Raw genomic sequence first — 19,970 nt, forward strand, 5'->3', positions numbered from 1 at the left:
TGTTACAGCGGCCATCTTAGATCATGAGCGGCCTCGTGGCCGACGTGCCCTTTAGTCCGTTGTCCGTTCCACTGACCACGCTTATCTGCCCAGCAACAGGCTATTTTTAGTACTGGTCAAGCCGCACATGCGCAGTTCCCACTGACCCGTAAACCTTCAGGAATGTGCACCAAACTGACCGGCGGAGTTGTGTCCCCTCCAATGAGCTGGCAGTATTCCAAAACATGACCATATATGTCTCGAAAATGTGACTTAACTTGTGCCGCCTATCTTTTATTGCCCCAAAACTGTATATAATATGAGGTTGCACCGATGTTCGGTGTGATACCTCTTGCATTACCGAAGGGTGCTGTTTGAGTGTACCACCACCCCATGGGGTTTTAATAAACTTGTTCTTTGCATTTTACAGTTTCCGTGCCAACAGTTCTTGAGTGTGAGTGGGTTATCTCCGGAGCGTGTAGGCCTTGGGAACCCCTAAATACTTCAAACGAAGTGACCCCGCTCGAAGACGAACTAAGTAGTAAGCTCACTTGCGAAGAATTGAACAAAACACTTGAAGAGATCAAGGCCCAACTTGACAAATATACCAAAGAAATCAATGAAAGAAAACTTTAAAAGTTTAAAAGAGACACTGTGGATTACAAATTAGGCAAAGTGTATAATTTGGCCGAAATTTATGCTGCAAAAAGACAACAACGTCCCCACTTCAATAGCTCCACAAAGGGTGAAACCTCTTCCTCAGACGACTCTTCTCGAACTAGACCTGCATGTGATTTCCAGCGTCAACCTCATCGACACACGAAGAGCCAACCAAGTACATCTTCTTCTGCACATCCAACTCCATCAACCTCGTCTACGACTCCTTTTTTAGGACAAGGCACTGGCCAAATCGGCGATCCAGGAGGTCCAAGCTTGATCGAATCACATCAGCCTGTGTCAAAATCGACTCGGAGCCACAGAACTTAGTCATTAACATCTCTCAAACTAACATCAGTGCCGCTCAAATTCAAGTGTTACAAAAAGGAATCTCTTTTGTTCCCACTTACATCGCCAAGGAATTAGACACGCAAATCTGTTTCTATAAATTTATGCGATCCTTGAGACTCAAGCATTTGTTTACTAATGTATGTGAACCTCAAACCAGAGAAGACACCGGCACCCTTATGGGTTTAAGACCTAAAAGTTCTTTTCTTGCACCAGTCAGCCACAAAACTTTAGACACTTTTGAAGTTCTAGTCCAAAAGGACCTCAGAACCATTTTTCAAAAAGATCAGTATCACAAACTTATCTATCTAAATATGATAGACAAGCCTTAGCACAACTAGCTGAAAATGATGACATCACCATTAGCAAGGCCGACAAGGGCGGGCCCTTGTCATCCTGGATGCCAGCTTCTACAATGAGAGTGTCACTGCGCATTTACAGGACTCTAATCTTTATATGGAGATTGTCTCTGATTCCATCCAAGAATTTCAAAAATATTATTCAACAGATCATTGACCAAGCAGTCCAGTCAGGAACCATCACAGAGAGAGACAAAACATATCTCAGCAAAGACTATCCGCAAACCCCTTACCTATAGATGGTTCCTAAAATTCATAAACACGCCTCAAGACCCCCATTTAGACCCATCGTGAGCACCCGCAATTCAATTCATGAGCCGATAGGCACTTACCTTGACAAACATTTACAGGCTAGTGTCACCAGTATGCCTAACTACATTCAAGACACCACCGATTTTTTTATGAAAATTAAAGACATAAACATTGACCCTGACTGTCCAGTCTTGCTTTGTACTATCGATGTCAACTCATTATACACATCCATTCCTCATCATCACCAGTATTATATTTTGTTTCTCTCTTCCCACGTTTTTCTCACCCTGTTTACCATTGCAGCTATAGATGGTCACACCCTATTCAATTGCACACCTTTTTAGATGTAGATGCCATTCTATCTCGGGCCTCATGTTACATGGCTTTTATTTCCATTTCCTTTCAGACACATACCCCCTGAAGAAGAGCCCATGACTCGAAATGCATCGGGGAGTTTCCAACAAAATGATGAATTGATCACATTGTGACATCAATGATTTTATTGTCACTACCAGAAGTTATTTACCGTATGGAATTTTGAAGCATATGATGAGATATGATGCAGTGTACTGATTGAATTAAAAATCTGAAATACCCTCCTTATTACTTTTGGATTACTTTCTTGCAATTAATTTTGCCCATAGGAGTGCTCAAGCTTATATGCTTACACCTGTAAGGTTTCCTGAAGTTCATTGCACTAGCGCCTCGCTGGACAGGAGGCGACCTCCTTGAGCACCCTAAATACTAAGAACTGGTCAAACTGGAAATCCAGACAGTTTACATCGGAGCGCAACGGTTCTTCTCTTTTGTTTTTTATTGTTGCCTTTCTCCCATGTACTGTAGCAGGAGTGTACTAAATACCCTTGTAATGACTGCTCTTTTTGTGTTTTTTTGCCGTCATATAAAAATGTAATTATCTGAATCTAAAGCAAGCCAATCAATGTGGAAAACAGTGGAAGAAAAAGTTGAAAAAAATGTTTTTTGAATCAGCGCTACAGTAAAGATTAAGAACCACTGCACAGTGGAATCTTCTTTATTATGTTTCAGAATATGGGGTATATATTTAATTTTGCTTCTCACCGTACCAGAGTGGACACTTGTCGCCCATTAAGCTGGTGTTCAAGAAAGCCACGAGTAGCATCACAAGTTTAAACTACTTCTTTGCATCAAAGTATGCCAGTTATAAAGTTCATGCAATGAGCAAAAAATAGTGTTAACAATATGGAAAGCTTACGTTTTCCACAATGGCACTGTCACATTGCCTTAACACTAATGCCCCATTTTGGCTTGTTCTTTCACATTGGTTTTTATGTAGCATGAGGTCTAATGAAGGGCTTCAGAGTCATTCTTGCACCATGCAAGATCCCTCTTTTGGGAGAAGATATAATGTGTTCTATTATCCCCCAGCGAGATTGCATTGACGAGAAATTAAATAACAAAAAAAATTAGTTGTTGGAGTTCTATTTAAGACAGTTTCTAAATACTGTGGTTGTTCTCATAAGAGGTCTGTGACTTGCATGAGACATCAGTGAGGGATTCATCCACACAGCAAAAAAGTATCAAATGCTTAAGAAAAAACTGTGACCTTAGTGTCTTGATCTTGAAGGTGCTTCCAAGATTGCAATCAAAAACCAAAAGGGAGGTACACTATAAGCCAATCCAGGACGGAGTGAAAGGCAGTAATCAAGAACGTCCTGATTATATAATCTACTGTATCACTACTCTGGTGTAACCGTCTGCTATAGTAACCATATAGGAGGCAGAAACAACCATCACCTATAGATAGGTAATATAACAAAAATGAGGACACACATGAGGGAACTCTGTTGTCGATACTACACACAGAGTCACAGTACATATCGGAGGAGAACCCGTTACCGTAATGATTATTCAAAAGAAACAGTTATAACTTTAAAAACATCAAGTATTTATTAAAAATTTATTAAAAAGCAAGGAGGCATAGCCCTGTACATGGTACAATAATAACACAATTTACACTTCATTAAAAAATATTACAATACATCATATGCAATACAATTTATTTGTTGAAAAAAACAAAAGTCGATGCGGCGTTTCGGTGCTTAAACGGATATGGCTCCTTCTTCAGGACGGTTTTTCTATATAAAACAAATACATGAAATTACCACTATATATTAGAACAGGTTCTCTACTACTCCTCACAAAAGCACACTCATTACTAATCCATTTAAAAAGGCATAAAGAGACATTTTAGCCAAACAGATTGACAATGAACATCAGTTGGTCTTTCTTCTTAAATTGGAGGGCCAACTTTATACGCACTGATTGCATATGAAACATAAATATGACAAAAGCACATACCTCTTATCCCTAAGGATTAGTCACAATCTTTGTTAAAAAATATGAAAGACCAAGCTGCTATGATAATTTGCGCTGTAGTCTGGTGTCTGTAATCACTCTTTAGGACATCCCTCTGTATTGTGGAAAGAGCATTCATGGTTGTAAAACTTAACCAATACTCTTATTCTTAAATGTCCAACTAGGGCTATATATCCCATTGTAGTCATACCTGTGTATTGGGGTTTTTCAGTAAAAATAAGATGAAGCTGTACCGAGGCTGACCACCATGTCTGTGGTTCGTGCTGCTTCAAAGGAGACAAGGCTAGGTAGACAGAAATACATGGTATGTCTTAAATCAATTGATAGAATAAGGAAAGCCCCAAAACCCGTCTTTTTAGAAAGTAAAAAAAATGTAACTTCTATTATGACCTCTACCTTAGTTTGGATACAGGTGTGCCCTCCAATTGTGGGATCTGGCTGCGTAATAGAATCAAACTGCAGTTTTCTTTAAAATATTAATGGCCGGACAGTTCTTTACTTTAGCACTGGGTCCAGAGATCTAAAAACATAAATGTAGGTTGTAATTCATTTAACAAGTCAGAGGGAAATCCCTGGAGTGCGCTCGTTTACTTAATATATCTATACCATTGCAGTTACACTAGAACATTTAAATAGCAGGCTACTATATTTCACTGTGCTATGGGGTGAAATTTAGTAATAATTTCCACAGAAAAATGAAATTCGTTAACAATCTATTTTTAATAAAAAAATTCTTACAATAAAAGAGGCACAATATTTAAAATTTCAAAGAAATATTCCTTGAAAAGTAAAAATACATAGAATCAATTTCTCATATGCACAATTGGACAATACAGTAATTAAAAATACAGAGCAAAGGAATACATATATAACACATTTGCAATTCATAAACAGTAAAAAGTTTTACAAAAACAACCTATAAAGCAATAAACCCCTATTATGACTGTGGCTCCTGGATATTCTCACCACTGTTAATTTCTATATCCAACAGCCTAGAATTGCATTGACTACCGTACACAACTGTGACAGAAATGTATGTACATCCAGTGTGTACTAGGCTTCACTTGGATTCTTTCATTAAGAAATGCGTCGACGCGTTTCGGTGCAATACATTTAATTCTGTGGCACCTTCCTCAGGACTTCTTGATAGGGGTTTCCTGTGTCAAGAAGATTTCGAATTTTGATTTCTCTTTACATAGAGGGTGTTCTCACCACTAATAAATCTGATAAGGGATCCAGTCAGGGCCTGTGCAGCGTGTCGTTTGATATCAAATGTCTGCAGTCTCTGGCTGTTGTGGCCTTTTTATCTTCGATAACACTCCTCGTATAGGATTTTCTTTTTCGGTTTATTCGATCTGTTTGCTTTTTAAGTACATGTATCTTAGAGTATTAAAAAACCCTCTTTGAACGGGCATAGAATGTCTGGGAACCTCACGGGAACTGGATATGTTCTCCGTGTTTTTGGCGCCGCGTCTCTGCCTCGGAGAGCGATTCGAACGAGGCAGAGACGCGGCGCCAAAAACACGGAGAACATATCCAGTTCCCGTGAGGTTCCCAGACATTCTATGCCCGTTCAAAGAGGGTTTTATAATACTCTAAGATACATGTACTTAAAAAGCAAACAGATCGAATAAACCGAAAAAGAAAATCCTATACGAGGAGTGTTATCGAAGATAAAAAGGCCACAACAGCCAGAGACTGCAGACATTTGATATCAAACGACACGCTGCACAGGCCCTGACTGGATCCCTTATCAGATTTATTAGTGGTGAGAACACCCTCTATGTAAAGAGAAATCAAAATTCGAAATCTTCTTGACACAGGAAACCCCTATCAAGAAGTCCTGAGGAAGGTGCCACAGAATTAAATGTATTGCACCGAAACGCGTCGACGCATTTCTTAATGAAAGAATCCAAGTGAAGCCTAGTACACACTGGATGTACATACATTTCTGTCACGGTTGTGTACGGTAGTCAATGCAATTCTAGGCTGTTGGATATAGAAATTAACAGTGGTGAGAATATCCAGGAGCCACAGTCATAATAGGGGTTTATTGCTTTATAGGTTGTTTTTGTAAAACTTTTTACTGTTTATGAATTGCAAATGTGTTATATATGTATTCCTTTGCTCTGTATTTTTAATTACTGTATTGTCCAATTGTGCATATGAGAAATTGATTCTATGTATTTTTACTTTTCAAGGAATATTTCTTTGAAATTTTAAATATTGTGCCTCTTTTATTGTAAGAATTTTTTTTTATTAAAAATAGATTGTTAACGAATTTCATTTTTCTGTGGAAATTATTACTAAATTTCACCCCATAGCACAGTGAAATATAGTAGCCTGCTATTTAAATGTTCTAGTGTAACTGCAATGGTATAGATATATTAAGTAAACGAGCGCACTCCAGGGATTTCCCTCTGACTTGTTGTCTTTGTGCCCTGTTCCCTGGTGACAGTGGGGTACCCTCTCTTTTGAAATCTGTAATTCATTTAACCCATCTCTTTACCTGCTTATTGGCATCTAATTATTACTACTGCCTTATATTTATGATATTCATAGATTTAGGCAGTCATTCTAAGTATTGTTGCATAACACGCATATGGCGGGTCTATGATACTAACATCCCTCCCGTTTCTCTTAATTTGTAGAATTGCAGTCAAATATAAAATTATATGAGCCTGCCTTGTCGTTTTATGAGCAACAAAAACAGTTGAAAATTGGTGTACCAGTTCTAAATTCCAAAGCTACTCCCATCGTCTGTTCGTCTAGGGCTATTAGAGTGTATCTTCGTCCGGCCAAATATCACACCTTAGAGTTGGTCCCAATCACTCTACTTCAACTACTTTACGAAGTAATGGTAAACCCATTTTCAGATTTCCCCGGAATACGGGCATAAATATATAAGAGTATCAAAGGTTCCCCATGCGTCTCCTATTCGATCTAGTATATCTCCTCTACCACACGACATCCACCCGAACCACCGCCTAAAATACCTGGCAATTGGTGAAAACGGCCTCCTTGTCGTTCCTCCTTGGCACAGCTTCCGCACTACGGATGTTGTTTGCTGAGGGCATGTTTTTATCTTACGACGTAGAGGTCAGGGGTCAATTGCCGAAAGTTTTAAATAACTGATAACCTTTTATATATGAATAAGCAATCGTTGTATTATCTAACCAAAACTAAAAAAATGCGCTTTCATGTAGATATGATTTTTTTAAAACTTAATGTTCTTGTTATGTGCAGCCCGATCACGTAGTGATAATTGTGTCGGCCATCTTACAGTGATGTGTTCGTGTCATAACGTGGTCTATGGGCTAGATGTAAAATTGTCACGATCAGCCAGATTGACTAACCTGGATATCCGGTACAGCAGGAGCGAGGTCGAAGCAAACTTCCTTCCTCCCTGGATACGGTACTACAGTTGAATGCAAATGTGCACTCGCATATAGGACCCCACCCCGGGAAGGGGAAAAAATGGATAAATAAAATATAAAGTTGTGGCAGCCAGAAACCATCTACCGGACTTGACAGCAGAAAAAACGCCAAACGTAGAGGTTGTAAATAAGGACCTGCAGAGGAATACAAGAGCAAGACAGTTACCTTTAGCCCTCCCACTCCCGGTCTTATTGTGTATGTGATAGTAGGAAGGGGCACTTACTCGATGAGGCTTCCACTCCACTCAACAGAAAAGAAGGCAAAATGGTAAAAATAAAGAAAAGAAAAGAAAAAAGGATTTGCCCAGAATCCTTATATCAGGTAAGAAGTACACGACTTCTACAGTCCACTTCAGTAAAGTCACCAGCCGGTGAATAACACCAATCAGATCACATGGATCCAAAGCAGTTTCAAAAAAGGAATGTTCAAATAAACACAAGGTCACAGAGTCCGGAATCCGAGCCACTCAACAGCTCACTGTGAATTCACAAAATGTTCAGCAAGGTACCTTTGCCACAAAAAGAACGTCCAAAAAGGTTTTGCGCAAAACATAAGAGGAAGAGATTCAATAACACTCTTCTAACTAGCAACTGCTAGTTCCTGTTCAATTGTCAAACTGCTGAGGCAACTAATGACTAATCAAGGCTCCACTGGAACCTCAGCTCACCCCACAGCTCAGCAGCTGATGTCCGTGTACCGCGTTCCTTACTTCCAGCGCGGTTCCTGACAGCACGGCTCCTGTCTCTCTCCAGCTCTCAGCGCGGCTCCCCGACGCTGCTCTCTCCCGCTCTCAGCGCGGCTCCTGTCTCTCTCCAGCTCTCAGCGCGGCTCCCCGACGCTGCTCTCCACTGATCCCAGTGTGCTCCAAAACAAACTGTAACACGAGCGCGGAACAAGGTTTCCGCATCAGAAAAACACTCTCCACGATAAACACAGATCCAAGGCTCAATCCACGATACAAGGATACTCAGGTGACAAGCACCATTGCGAGCGCGGAAAGACAGTATATAGAAAACGGACTTCAGCAGGCAAGGACAGAGACAAGGGACTACATCAGGCATTCTGGGAGTTGTAGTGCTCTATGTGGCTACAGTCGTGACAGAACCCCCTCTCAATGACCGACGTCTCGGCGGTCCACCAGGCTTCGATGGGAACGTAGCGTGAAACCGCCGTAACAACCCAGGACAGTGTAAGTTACCAAGAGGTTCCCAAGAACGCTCCTCAGGACCATACCCCTTCCAATCAATCAGATACTGCAAGGCCCCCCTCACCCTTCTAGAATCCAGCACAGCCTTAACTTCATATTCCACATCCCCTTCCACCCTAACTGGCTGGGGTTTCGCTACAGCTCTTGTCCCTTGGATATAGGGTTTCAGCAAGGACACATGGAATACGGGATGTATGTGCCAGGAAGAAGGAAGCTTTAATTTCATGGCTACTGGATTAATCACAGCCACGATAGGATAAGGACCCACAAACTTAGGTTGTAAACGTGTGTTGCCTTTCACTCTCAAGTGTTTCGTACTTAACCATACCTTGTCTCCCACTACATAACAAGGTTCTGGGGTTCGCTTTCTGTCTGTCTGCAGTTTGTCACGGTTTCTGGCTGCCTCTAATTGTTCTTTGGCTGATTTCAAAACAGATTGAAGATGGGCATGATGTTGTTGTATGGAAGGATGAGAAGAAGGGCATAACTGGTCAAACGGCAAGGAATTGGGGTGATATCCAGTGAGACAAAAGAAAGGAGAACACCCTAATGATGAGTGAGTGGTGTTATTATAGGCGAACTCAGCCATCCACAACAACGTCCTCCACTCTTCCTCCTGTTGTAATGTAAAGCACCTCAAATACTGCTCTAATGTTTGATTCAGTCTTTCTGTTTTACCATCCGTCTGTGGATGGTAACTTGTGGATAGTCTGGCATCTATTTTCATCACTTCACATAGCGCTTTCCAAAACTTTGAAGTGAACTGAGTGCCTCTATCCGTTATTAGAACAGAAGGAAGCCCATGCAACCGCACAACATTCTGCAGAAAAACTATAGCTAATTCACCAGAGGTGGGCAATTTGGGCAAAGCAATAAAATGACCCATTTTGGTGAGGTGGTCAACCACTACTAGAATGGTGTTGTTGCCGAAACTGATAGGCATCTCCACTATAAAGTCCATAGAAACTGTATGCCATGGATAGGGAGGAACAGGGATAGGACGCAACAATCCAGTACTTCTTTGATGTTGAGCTTTAGCCTGGATACATATGGGACACTTAGTAACATATTCATCAATGTCTTTTCTCATGGTTTCCCACCAAAAATACCGGGAGGTGGACTGGAAAGTCTTGAGGATACCTGGATGCCCACTCAAGGATGAGTCATGTGTCCATTGAAGGACTAACTCCTGTACTTCATGGTCCGGTAGGAACAACTGATTGTTTCTAAAGAGAAGTCCATCTTTCGTCTGCCGTTGCAGAGGCTCCTTGCTTACCCAGGCTTGTGAATCTACAAGGCTGCTTTTGTCTTTTACTAGTTTCAAGAAGTCTGCAGGACCAACTACTGCCGCTACTGTTTGATGGAAAGATGCTCTGTGAAGAAGGAAGGGGGGATCTTCCATCACAGTAGGCTGATTCTTGAGTACTGATTCCGGTCTGGATAAGGCATCTGCTTTGCCATTTTGTGTGCCCGGACGATACTTGATTACGAAATCAAAATCGGAGAAAAATAACGACCACCGCAATTGACGAGGTGTTAAAGCCTTTGCACTCTTCAGGAAAAGAAGGTTTCTATGGTCTGTAAAGATCTCCACGGTATATCTTGCCCCCAACAAATGATGTCTCCATTCTTCGCACGCTCGCTTGATAGCCAATAACTCCTTATCAGTTATGCTATAATTCACCTCACTAGCAGACAATTTTCTGGAGAAATATGCCACTGGGTGCAGCTGGCCGGTATCTGGATTCCGCTGGGATAACACACCTCCGATAGCAAAATGCGATGCATCAGTTTCTAATACGAAAGGTTGACTGGCATCTGGATGGCGTAAGATGGGTGCCGTAATGAAACACTTCTTCAGGGTTTGGAAAGCCTGCTCAGCAGCCTCCGTCCACTTGAACATAGCTCCTTTCTTCAAAAGGTGAGTTAACGGCTGGATAATCATGGAGAATCCTTGTATAAAACGTCGATAAAAGTTGGCAAAACCGATGAAGCTCTGCAATGCTTTTACACTCCCTGGTGACTCCCATTGGGTGATGGCTTGAATCTTTTTATGATCCATTTGTAATCCCTTAGGGCCGATGATGTACCCGAGGAATTCTACCTCGGTGGCATGGAACAAGCATTTCTCTAGTTTGGCGTATAGTTCATGCCTTTGGAGCCTTTCCAGTACTTCCATTACATGCTTAACGTGTTCCTCCTGTGTGGCGGAGTAGATAAGGATGTCGTCAATGTAAACTATGCAGGATACATCCAATAATCCCCTCAGCACCTCATCCATGAAGTATTGAAAAGCCGCCGGGGCATTGCACAGGCCAAAGGGCATCACTTGATATTCGTAGAGCCCGTATTTAGTGCGGAAAGCAGTCTTCCATTCGTCTCCGCGACGAACCCGCACTAAATGGTATGCCCCCCGTAAATCGAGTTTAGTGAATATCGTCGCATCCTTTAGCTGATCCAATAGCACCGGTATTAAAGGAAGAGGATATCTGTTCTTCCTGGTTACTCTATTGATGGCTCTGTAGTCGATACAGGTTCGCAAACCCCCTTCCTTTTTAGGGATAAAAAACAGAGGAGATGATGCTGGAGAAGTGGAGGGACGTATGAAACCTGAGGCTAAGAGTTTCTTCAGGTACTCTTGAAGGTAAACATTTTCTGATTCTGTGAGAGCATATATTCTGCTACATGGAATGTTGGCCCCAGGCTCTAGCTCGATCACACAATCATAATCCCGATGAGGGGGTAGTTTGCTGGCTTCTTTTTCATCGAAGACGTCACGGTATTGGCTATACACCTCAGGAAGATACGAGATGGCATTCACCTCAAGAGGTATTCCTACTCCTGCCAGAGTGCTTGCTGGAGATTCTACGTGGATGATCTCATGGATACAAGGGAGGGAACAATGATCCTTGCAGTACGCAGAACTCAAGGTGATAGTCCGATCAGCCCACTTGACAACAGGATCATGCAAAGTCAACCAGGGCATTCCCAAAATTAGTTTGAACTGCGGGGCATCAATTAAATCAAATGATATATATTCATGATGGTTTTGTCCCACTTGCATCACCAACTGACGTGTATGATAACACACTGGCCCGGAAGTTAAATCAGACCCATCCACGGCCTTCACAGCTTCAGGGGTCTCTTTTTGGATACAAGGAATTCCAAGTCTTTTGGCGTATTGCAGATCGATGAAGTTTCCTGTTGCTCCACTGTCCAACATGGCATGTACCATCACAGGTTGACCCCCTGGCCATTGGATTGTAACACAGACATTCATGTGGGGTACGGCTGGTTGCATCGTATTGGCGATGGCATGGTAGACCTCTGATTCGGTGTCTAAGCTCAAGCAAGGGTTCTGGGACTCGCTTGAGCATTCTCGTTTCCCGCCACATTGAGGGGATGTTCCACCACGGAAAGAGAACGGGCACTTTTAGTCTTTGCTCTGCATTCTCTAATGAAGTGTCCAGATTTCCCACAGTACATGCAGAGTTTGAGATTGCGTCTTCGATTACGGTCATCTGGAGATAATGGTCCTCTTACACCTCCGATTTGCATGGGTTCAGAGGTATCGGAGGTTGTAGCGCTTTCTGCAACGGCCTTTGGTTTTACAATGGGGAACCGAAAATCATACCGATGTTTGTCGCCTCTGCGTTCTTGTAATCGATGGTCAAGCTGCACTGTGAGGTCAATTAATTCTTCGCAGGTGGGAGGCAATGTGACTACCTGCGCCAACACATCCTTTAATTCACCTCGCAACCCTTGATAGAACAAGGAGATTCTCTTTGAGGTTGGCCAATCAGTTTCAACAACAAGACGGTTAAAAGTGGTAATATAGGACAGCAAGTCTTGCGATCCTTGTTTTAGGGTAATCAGTTCCCTATCTAAGGTCAGCATATGTGCCTTACGATCAAACAGTTTACGCATCTCGTCACAAAACCCCTCAAAGTCGTCTAATACGGGATCCTTCTTTTCAATGAGCGGGAACGACCAACTAGCTGCGTTACCCCCCAAATAGGACAACATAAAGGCTGTTTTTGAGTGGTCATCAGGGAATACCGTTGGCTTACATAAAAAATGTAACCTACACTGACCCAGGAAGGTACCGAATTTCTTAGGGTCCCCCATAAACCTTTCTGGAGGCGCAAGAGGCAGCTGAATCGGTTGCACTACTTGAATAGTGGGAGACCCTTGCCCTGCTCCCTGGATAGTGGGGTTTTGAGTGTGTGTCGGAGGTTGGAAAGTAGCTTCTTTAATGTAATGGGCTCCTCTTGAACCTGTAGGACTGGTACGTGCCATTCCTGCTACCTCCTGACGTAGGGTACCCATCTCCTTTCTAAGGTCCTGGTTTTCCCCTCTAACGGCATTTACTTCCACCCGTAGAGCGTTAAGGGTCTCTAACATAGAAGCTAGAATATTCTCAGTCTCCATCGCTCAGGCTGTAATCCAACGTGGGCTTGTCACTCTGTCACGATCAGCCAGATTGACTAACCTGGATATCCGGTACAGCAGGAGCGAGGTCGAAGCAAACTTCCTTCCTCCCTGGATACGGTACTACAGTCGAATGCAAATGTGCACTCGCATATAGGACCCCACCCCGGGAAGGGGAAAAAATGGATAAATAAAATATAAAGTTGTGGCAGCCAGAAACCATCTACCGGACTTGACAGCAGAAAAAACGCCAAACGTAGAGGTTGTAAATAAGGACCTGCAGAGGAATACAAGAGCAAGACAGTTACCTTTAGCCCTCCCACTCCCGGTCTTATTGTGTATGTGATAGTAGGAAGGGGCACTTACTCGATGAGGCTTCCACTCCACTCAACAGAAAAGAAGGCAAAATGGTAAAAATAAAGAAAAGAAAAGAAAAAAGGATTTGCCCAGAATCCTTATATCAGGTAAGTAGTACACGACTTCTACAGTCCACTTCAGTAAAGTCACCAGCCGGTGAATAACACCAATCAGATCACATGGATCCAAAGCAGTTTCAAAAAAGGAATGTTCAAATAAACACAAGGTCACAGAGTCCGGAATCCGAGCCACTCAACAGCTCACTGTGAATTCACAAAATGTTCAGCAAGGTACCTTTGCCACAAAAAGAACGTCCAAAAAGGTTTTGCGCAAAACATAAGAGGAAGAGATTCAATAACACTCTTCTAACTAGCAACTGCTAGTTCCTGTTCAATTGTCAAACTGCTGAGGCAACTAATGACTAATCAAGGCTCCACTGGAACCTCAGCTCACCCCACAGCTCAGCAGCTGATGTCCGTGTACCGCGTTCCTTACTTCCAGCGCGGTTCCTGACAGCACGGCTCCTGTCTCTCTCCAGCTCTCAGCGCGGCTCCCCGACGCTGCTCTCTCCCGCTCTCAGCGCGGCTCCTGTCTCTCTCCAGCTCTCAGCGCGGCTCCCCGACGCTGCTCTCCACTGATCCCAGTGTGCTCCAAAACAAACTGTAACACGAGCGCGGAACAAGGTTTCCGCATCAGAAAAACACTCTCCACGATAAACACAGATCCAAGGCTCAATCCACGATACAAGGATACTCAGGTGACAAGCACCATTGCGAGCGCGGAAAGACAGTATATAGAAAACGGACTTCAGCAGGCAAGGACAGAGACAAGGGACTACATCAGGCATTCTGGGAGTTGTAGTGCTCTATGTGGCTACAGTCGTGACAAAAATATACTATATACCCATTCTTCGGTTATATTAGGCCATAATTCATATGCATGGCGATCACATGGTCGTAAACAGTGTCGGCCATCTTACAGTGGCAAATGCGCTAAATATTAACAAACTTCTATAACTATGGCCTATGTGTAGCGGGAATATTTGATTACCCTTGTCACTATATTTTTTTTTATTATTACTAGGTTATTTACCATAATCCCTAATCCAAAACAGATTGGCCACAAGTAGATAAACTGAACCCTAATTACATGAGTTCCTCCCTTATATCTATTATGATTTCTTTTGTTGTCTACGGAAGATCAGATAATGAGGTATCTGGTGATAGACAAATATCTTCTAGTAGGTGTACATCACTGGAAACGTTTTATATATGTGCAACTGGTCCTAAAGTTGTCACCTGTTAATACTACAGATGTCGGCCGATAGACATAATTATATGGAAAAAATGCGAAAATAGTGATTTACCCACAGTATATATGGGATATAAACACCATGGCCCCATCATCACAAATATAGTGACAATTAGGAGCTCTATGTTTTTCATACTGTTGTATTCCTCCTTACTTATTTTTCTTGTTATATTAAAACAAGAAAAAAATTGACGCACCCGTAGCAATGGTAAAAATAGAGGATGATACTAATTGGACAGGAGGGAACTCCGCAGGCCATGCGGAGGTTCCCTCATCCTCTATGGTCGCGGACGGACTCAAGTCCGTCCGCGATCATAATGGGCCCCTAAGTTTAAAAAAAATCGTATCTACATGAAAGCGCGTTTCTTAGTTTTGGTTAGATAATACAACGATTGCTTATTCATATATAAAAGGGTATAGTAGATTAAGTTATTTAAAACTTTCGGCAATTGACCCCTGACCTCTACGCCGTAAGATAAAAACATGCCCTCGGCAAACAACATCCGTAGTGCGGAAGCTGTGCCGAGGAGGAATGACGAGGAGGCCATTTTCACCAATTGCCAGGTATTTTAGGCGGTGGTTCGGGTGGATGTTGTGTGGTAGAGGCGATATAATAGATCGAATAGGACACGCATGGGGAACCTTTGATACTCTTATATATTTATGCCCGTATTTCGGGGGAAATCTGAAAATGTGTTTACCATTACTTCGTAAAGTAGTTGAAGTAGAGTGATCGGAACCAACTCTAAGGTATTGATATTTGGCCCGACGAAGATAACACTCTAATCGCCCTAGACGAACAGACGATGGGAGTAGCTTTGGAATTTAGAATTGGTACACCAATTTTCGACTGTTTTCGTTGCTCATAAAACGACAAGGCAGGCTCATATATTTTTATATTTGACGGCAATTCTACAAATTAAGAGAAACAGGAGGGATGTTAGAACCATAGACCCACCATATGCGTGTTATTCAACTATAGTTAGAATGACTGCCTAAATCTACGAATATCATAAATATAAGGCGGTAGTAATAATTAGATGCCAATAAGCAGGTAAAGAAATGGGTTAAATGAATTACAACCAACATTTATGTTTTTAGATCTCTGGACCCAGTGCTAAAGTAAAGAACTGGCCGACCATTAATATTTTTAAAAAACTGCAGTTTGATTCTATAACGCAGCAAGACCCCACAATTGGAGGGCACACCTGTATCCAAACTAAGGTAGAGGTCATAATAGAAGTTAAATTTTTTTTACTCTCTAAAAAGACGGGTTTTGGGGCTTTCCTTATTCTATCAATTGATTTAAGACATACCATGTATTTCTGTCTACCTAGCCTTATCTCCTTTGAAGCAGCACGAACCACAGACATGGTGGTCAGCCGCGGTACAGCTTCATCTTATTTTTACTGAAAAACCCCAATACACAGGTATGACTACAATGGGATATATAACCCTAGTTGGACATTTAAGAATAAGAGTATTGGTTAAGTTTTACAACCATGAATGCTCTTTCCACAATACAGGGGGATGTCCTAAAGAGTGATTACAGACACCAGACTACAGCGCAAAGTATCATAGCAGCTTGGTCTTTCCTGTTTTTTAACAAAGATTGAGACTAATCCTTAGGGATTAGAGGTATGTGCTTTTGTCATATTTATGTTTCATATGCAATCAGTGCGTATAAAGTTGGCCCTCCAATTTAAGAATAAAGACCAACTGATGTTCATTGTCAATCTGTTTGGCTAGAATGTCCCTTTATGCCTTTTTAAATGGATTAGTAATGAGTGCATTTGTGAGGAGTAGTAGAGAACCTGTTCTAATATATAGTGGTAATTTCATGTATTTGTGTTATATAGAAAAACCGTCCTGAAGAAGGTGCCATATCCATTCAAGCACCGAAACGCTGCGTCGACTTTTGGTTTTTTCAACAAATAAATTGTATTGTATATGATGTAGTGTAATATTTTTAGTGAAGTGTAAATTGTGTTATTATTGTACTATGTACAGGGCTATGCCTTGCTTTTTAATACATTTTTAATAAATTCTTGATGTGTTTAAAGTTATAACTGTTTCTTTTGAATAATAATTATGTAACGGGTTCTCCTCCGATATTTACTGTGACTCTGTGTGTAGTATCGACAACAGAGTTCCCTCATGTGTGTCCTCATTTTTGTTGTATTACCTATCTATAGGTGATGGTTATTTCTGCCTCCTATATGGTTACTATAGCAGACGGTTACACCAGAGTAGTGATACGGTAGATCATATAATCAGGACGTTCTTGATTACTGTGCTACCAAGATTGCACTACACCAAAAAATAATTGCATCGTTGCAGGTTACATAAGCAGCAGAGATAGATAAAGAAAAGTGTGCACTCGCCATAAATTGAAGAATTGTCGGATGATGCACTACAAAAAAACCATGACTGCGAATATAGCCTTATAACTCACTGTTGAGGGCTATTTCAGTTGTTAATGGCCCTGAACTTGTGTTATATGCCCGAGCCACAGGTGAGGGTCTATAACGGGGGTGAGTGCCTTTAACAACAGGTATACGCCGAGGCAGAAGGGCTACAAGGCTGTTAGAACATCCCACCCCCTAAGGGTAGAATGTTCTAAATTAAAAAGAGAGAAACAGAAAGACAATCATTGGAGTATTGGAGCTGCGGGCCTATACCAGCTGTTATAAGCCTGGAGCCACTCCATTGTCTTCAATAATGTAATTTGCAGCATGTAGAACTGGCAGGAGCGCTTTCTGAAGCGCTGTATTTATTTAGAAGCTTTAGAATGTGCTACCTAGAACCATGTGTTTACTTAAGAGGACAAAAAGCATAGGAGCAATGTTCAATATGAAGCAAAATTTATGTTGGTGGGGGGAAAGCCCGATATCAGGTCAGGAAGGTGCCTGTGCCTGATTTTCTGCTATTGCAGCCCCTAAGGTTCCAGAAGACTTTTGTAAATGTTCCATTTAATAAGTGAGACTAAAGTCTTCCGTTTTCGGGAGTTACCTCAGGTGCTTGCGATTGGATTTGAATCTCGGTGAGGGGTTGAGGGCATTTCAGTCTTGGACCTTGTACTCCCAGAGCTCAACCTCAGCTTCAGGGAAGGTTAAATGCTCAATTTATGAAATGATGAGCAAAGGATTTTGGCTGGGGGGGGGGGGGGGGTTCTTGCATGTTTTGGGACTTTTTCCTAGTAGTCTTTGTGGAGTGCAGAGAACTTTGAATTTAATCCTGGCTTCGATTGATATCCCAAGTAGTGCTTCCAAGGCAGGTTTGATTATATCCCACTTGCATAGGTCAGGGCACATTCTGGCTGACTGATCTAGCAATATTTGTAACCTGACACTGAGTGTTTAGGGGAGTAGCTGGAAACTGATTAGGAGGCTTAAAATAGAGGATTGCGTAAAAGAGATGAAAAATGTAGCTGCATTGAAAAGAGTTACGACAAACGCGAGTGGTAGAGAGTGACAGTAAATGATAGAATTAGACACAGGAATGTGGGTCTAAAAGTGGTTAGTGAACATTAAAATTGGGAGGATAGCTCACTTTTTATTGCATGTAATGATTATTCAAGACAATTTTATGCTTATTAAACAGTAATTAAACTTGTAAAACTTTTTTTGTAAAAAACAAAATATTAATTGAAAAAGAATGAAATGAAGCATTGTACTCTCAGAACTCTAATTTGAGCTGCTATTTTCTCAATAGGTTCATCGAAGAGCTCAGGGTCTGAGAAAGAGACAAAGGACCAGGAGACAGCTGCTAACTTCTACAAACCTACCCAGGTGTTTATCAAATACTGCATGTTATGACAAATGATTCAGAAAATTATAAACTAGATGTAGCGTCTTATTGGACCAGATAATTAGTGGTCTGTTATCTATTTTAAACTTCTTACAGAGGAACAATAATCTATAATTCCTTAAATAGTATTTTATTGTCATTTATCAATGACCTGCAAGCCCTTTTACCCGAGGTACTCACATAGTACCAGAGATCAGTATCCAAGAATAACTGCAGTTACGTTGGAGAGTTAGAATTCATTTTTTTGTGCAAAAAAAGGGTTTGATTAGTAGGAGGACATGACAATACGATGCAATACACAAGTGGGCCAGAGGAGATCTTTTAATGGATGATCCTGTTTTGGGAGTAATCTTTGATTTGCACACAAAATGGGATTATGCTGGATGTGCAAATTACATCTTTGCTACTGCGATTTGCAACTGGGGAAGCATTGTGCAAATTGCTGCAATGTTTGTGTATGTTGAAATGAGGGCTAATGTGTCATTGGCATTTGATTCCCTTTTTTAAGGTACCACATGCAAAATCAGGGGCAAATCAGACACCCACTAATTTGGGACTGACGCTCGTTACAAACTAACAGGTGTGCAGTTTGAAGCCAATTTTTTGATACTTGGTCAGGATCAGGTCCTCATTTTTCAGGGAGCCATCTTAAAACTTGCCTCTCCGAGAAGGAATTCCACGCCTGGTTGCAGTTGTCTTATACAGATGCCAACTAAGCCAAAACTGGCCCTGGGTTGCTTGCGGTCCGGTTTGCTGAGGACATGGCTTGCACTTCGGGCTTAACTGTTCCTACCGGAGTAGGGCCAAGTCTCATGTGCATATGGATGGGTCTAATCTGGAATGGTATGGTGGGCAAAAACATGATGAGTTGGATTGCTACTCCGACTGATGTCAGTGGTTTCACAAACTACCTAAATACCTCCCATCATGTTTAGTAAGTCTGACTAGCATGTATTGCTCATTCCAAAGTACTGAGGAAAGCACTAGCACTGACCAGTACTAGTGTCACAAAGGGCACTGATTTTTAGTGTGCTGAATTCACCAGCAAATTTTAATCAATAAAGTTTTCCAAACTTGAAGTTGCTTTTCATTGCAGTATTTTATTCATACTTATGAAGATATATTCATGAAGGTATTCGATAGTTTATACTTGATATTCAATTCCTTTTACAACAATCCATATGTTCCCAACAATCCATATGTTCCAATGCATTTCGGCCCACTGGCCTTCATCTGGGAAATCTATGAAACAAGGAGTGGTATCTGTCACTAATAATACTTCAACATAAACAATGTTTAAATCACTACATCTTTGTCACATATTATCTGGCATCATCAAGTTGATATTCATACTTTGCTACATTCGACAATTAAAGCAACCCTTTAAATTTGCGCGTTCAGATTTGTTGTCCGATGTTAAAGCCATATGCACACGTGTTTTATCTGCTGTTAACTGGAACCTG

General features: G+C 41.5%; 1 protein-coding gene across 1 annotated transcript in view; it reads left to right on the forward strand.

Annotated features, from left to right (window-relative positions):
* The window catches only part of CTSF (cathepsin F), a 429,275-nt gene that overhangs the window by 177,510 nt on the left and 231,795 nt on the right, over positions 1-19,970 (forward strand). Inside the window, exon 4 of the mRNA XM_086938552.1 lies at positions 18,412-18,488. Coding sequence (XP_086794678.1) covers positions 18,412-18,488 — 77 coding nt within the window. The remainder of the gene's footprint in view (positions 1-18,411; positions 18,489-19,970) is intronic.

Source organism: Lissotriton vulgaris, chromosome 9, assembly GCF_964263255.1.
Source record: "Lissotriton vulgaris chromosome 9, aLisVul1.2, whole genome shotgun sequence".
Lineage (NCBI taxonomy): Eukaryota > Metazoa > Chordata > Amphibia > Caudata > Salamandridae > Lissotriton > Lissotriton vulgaris.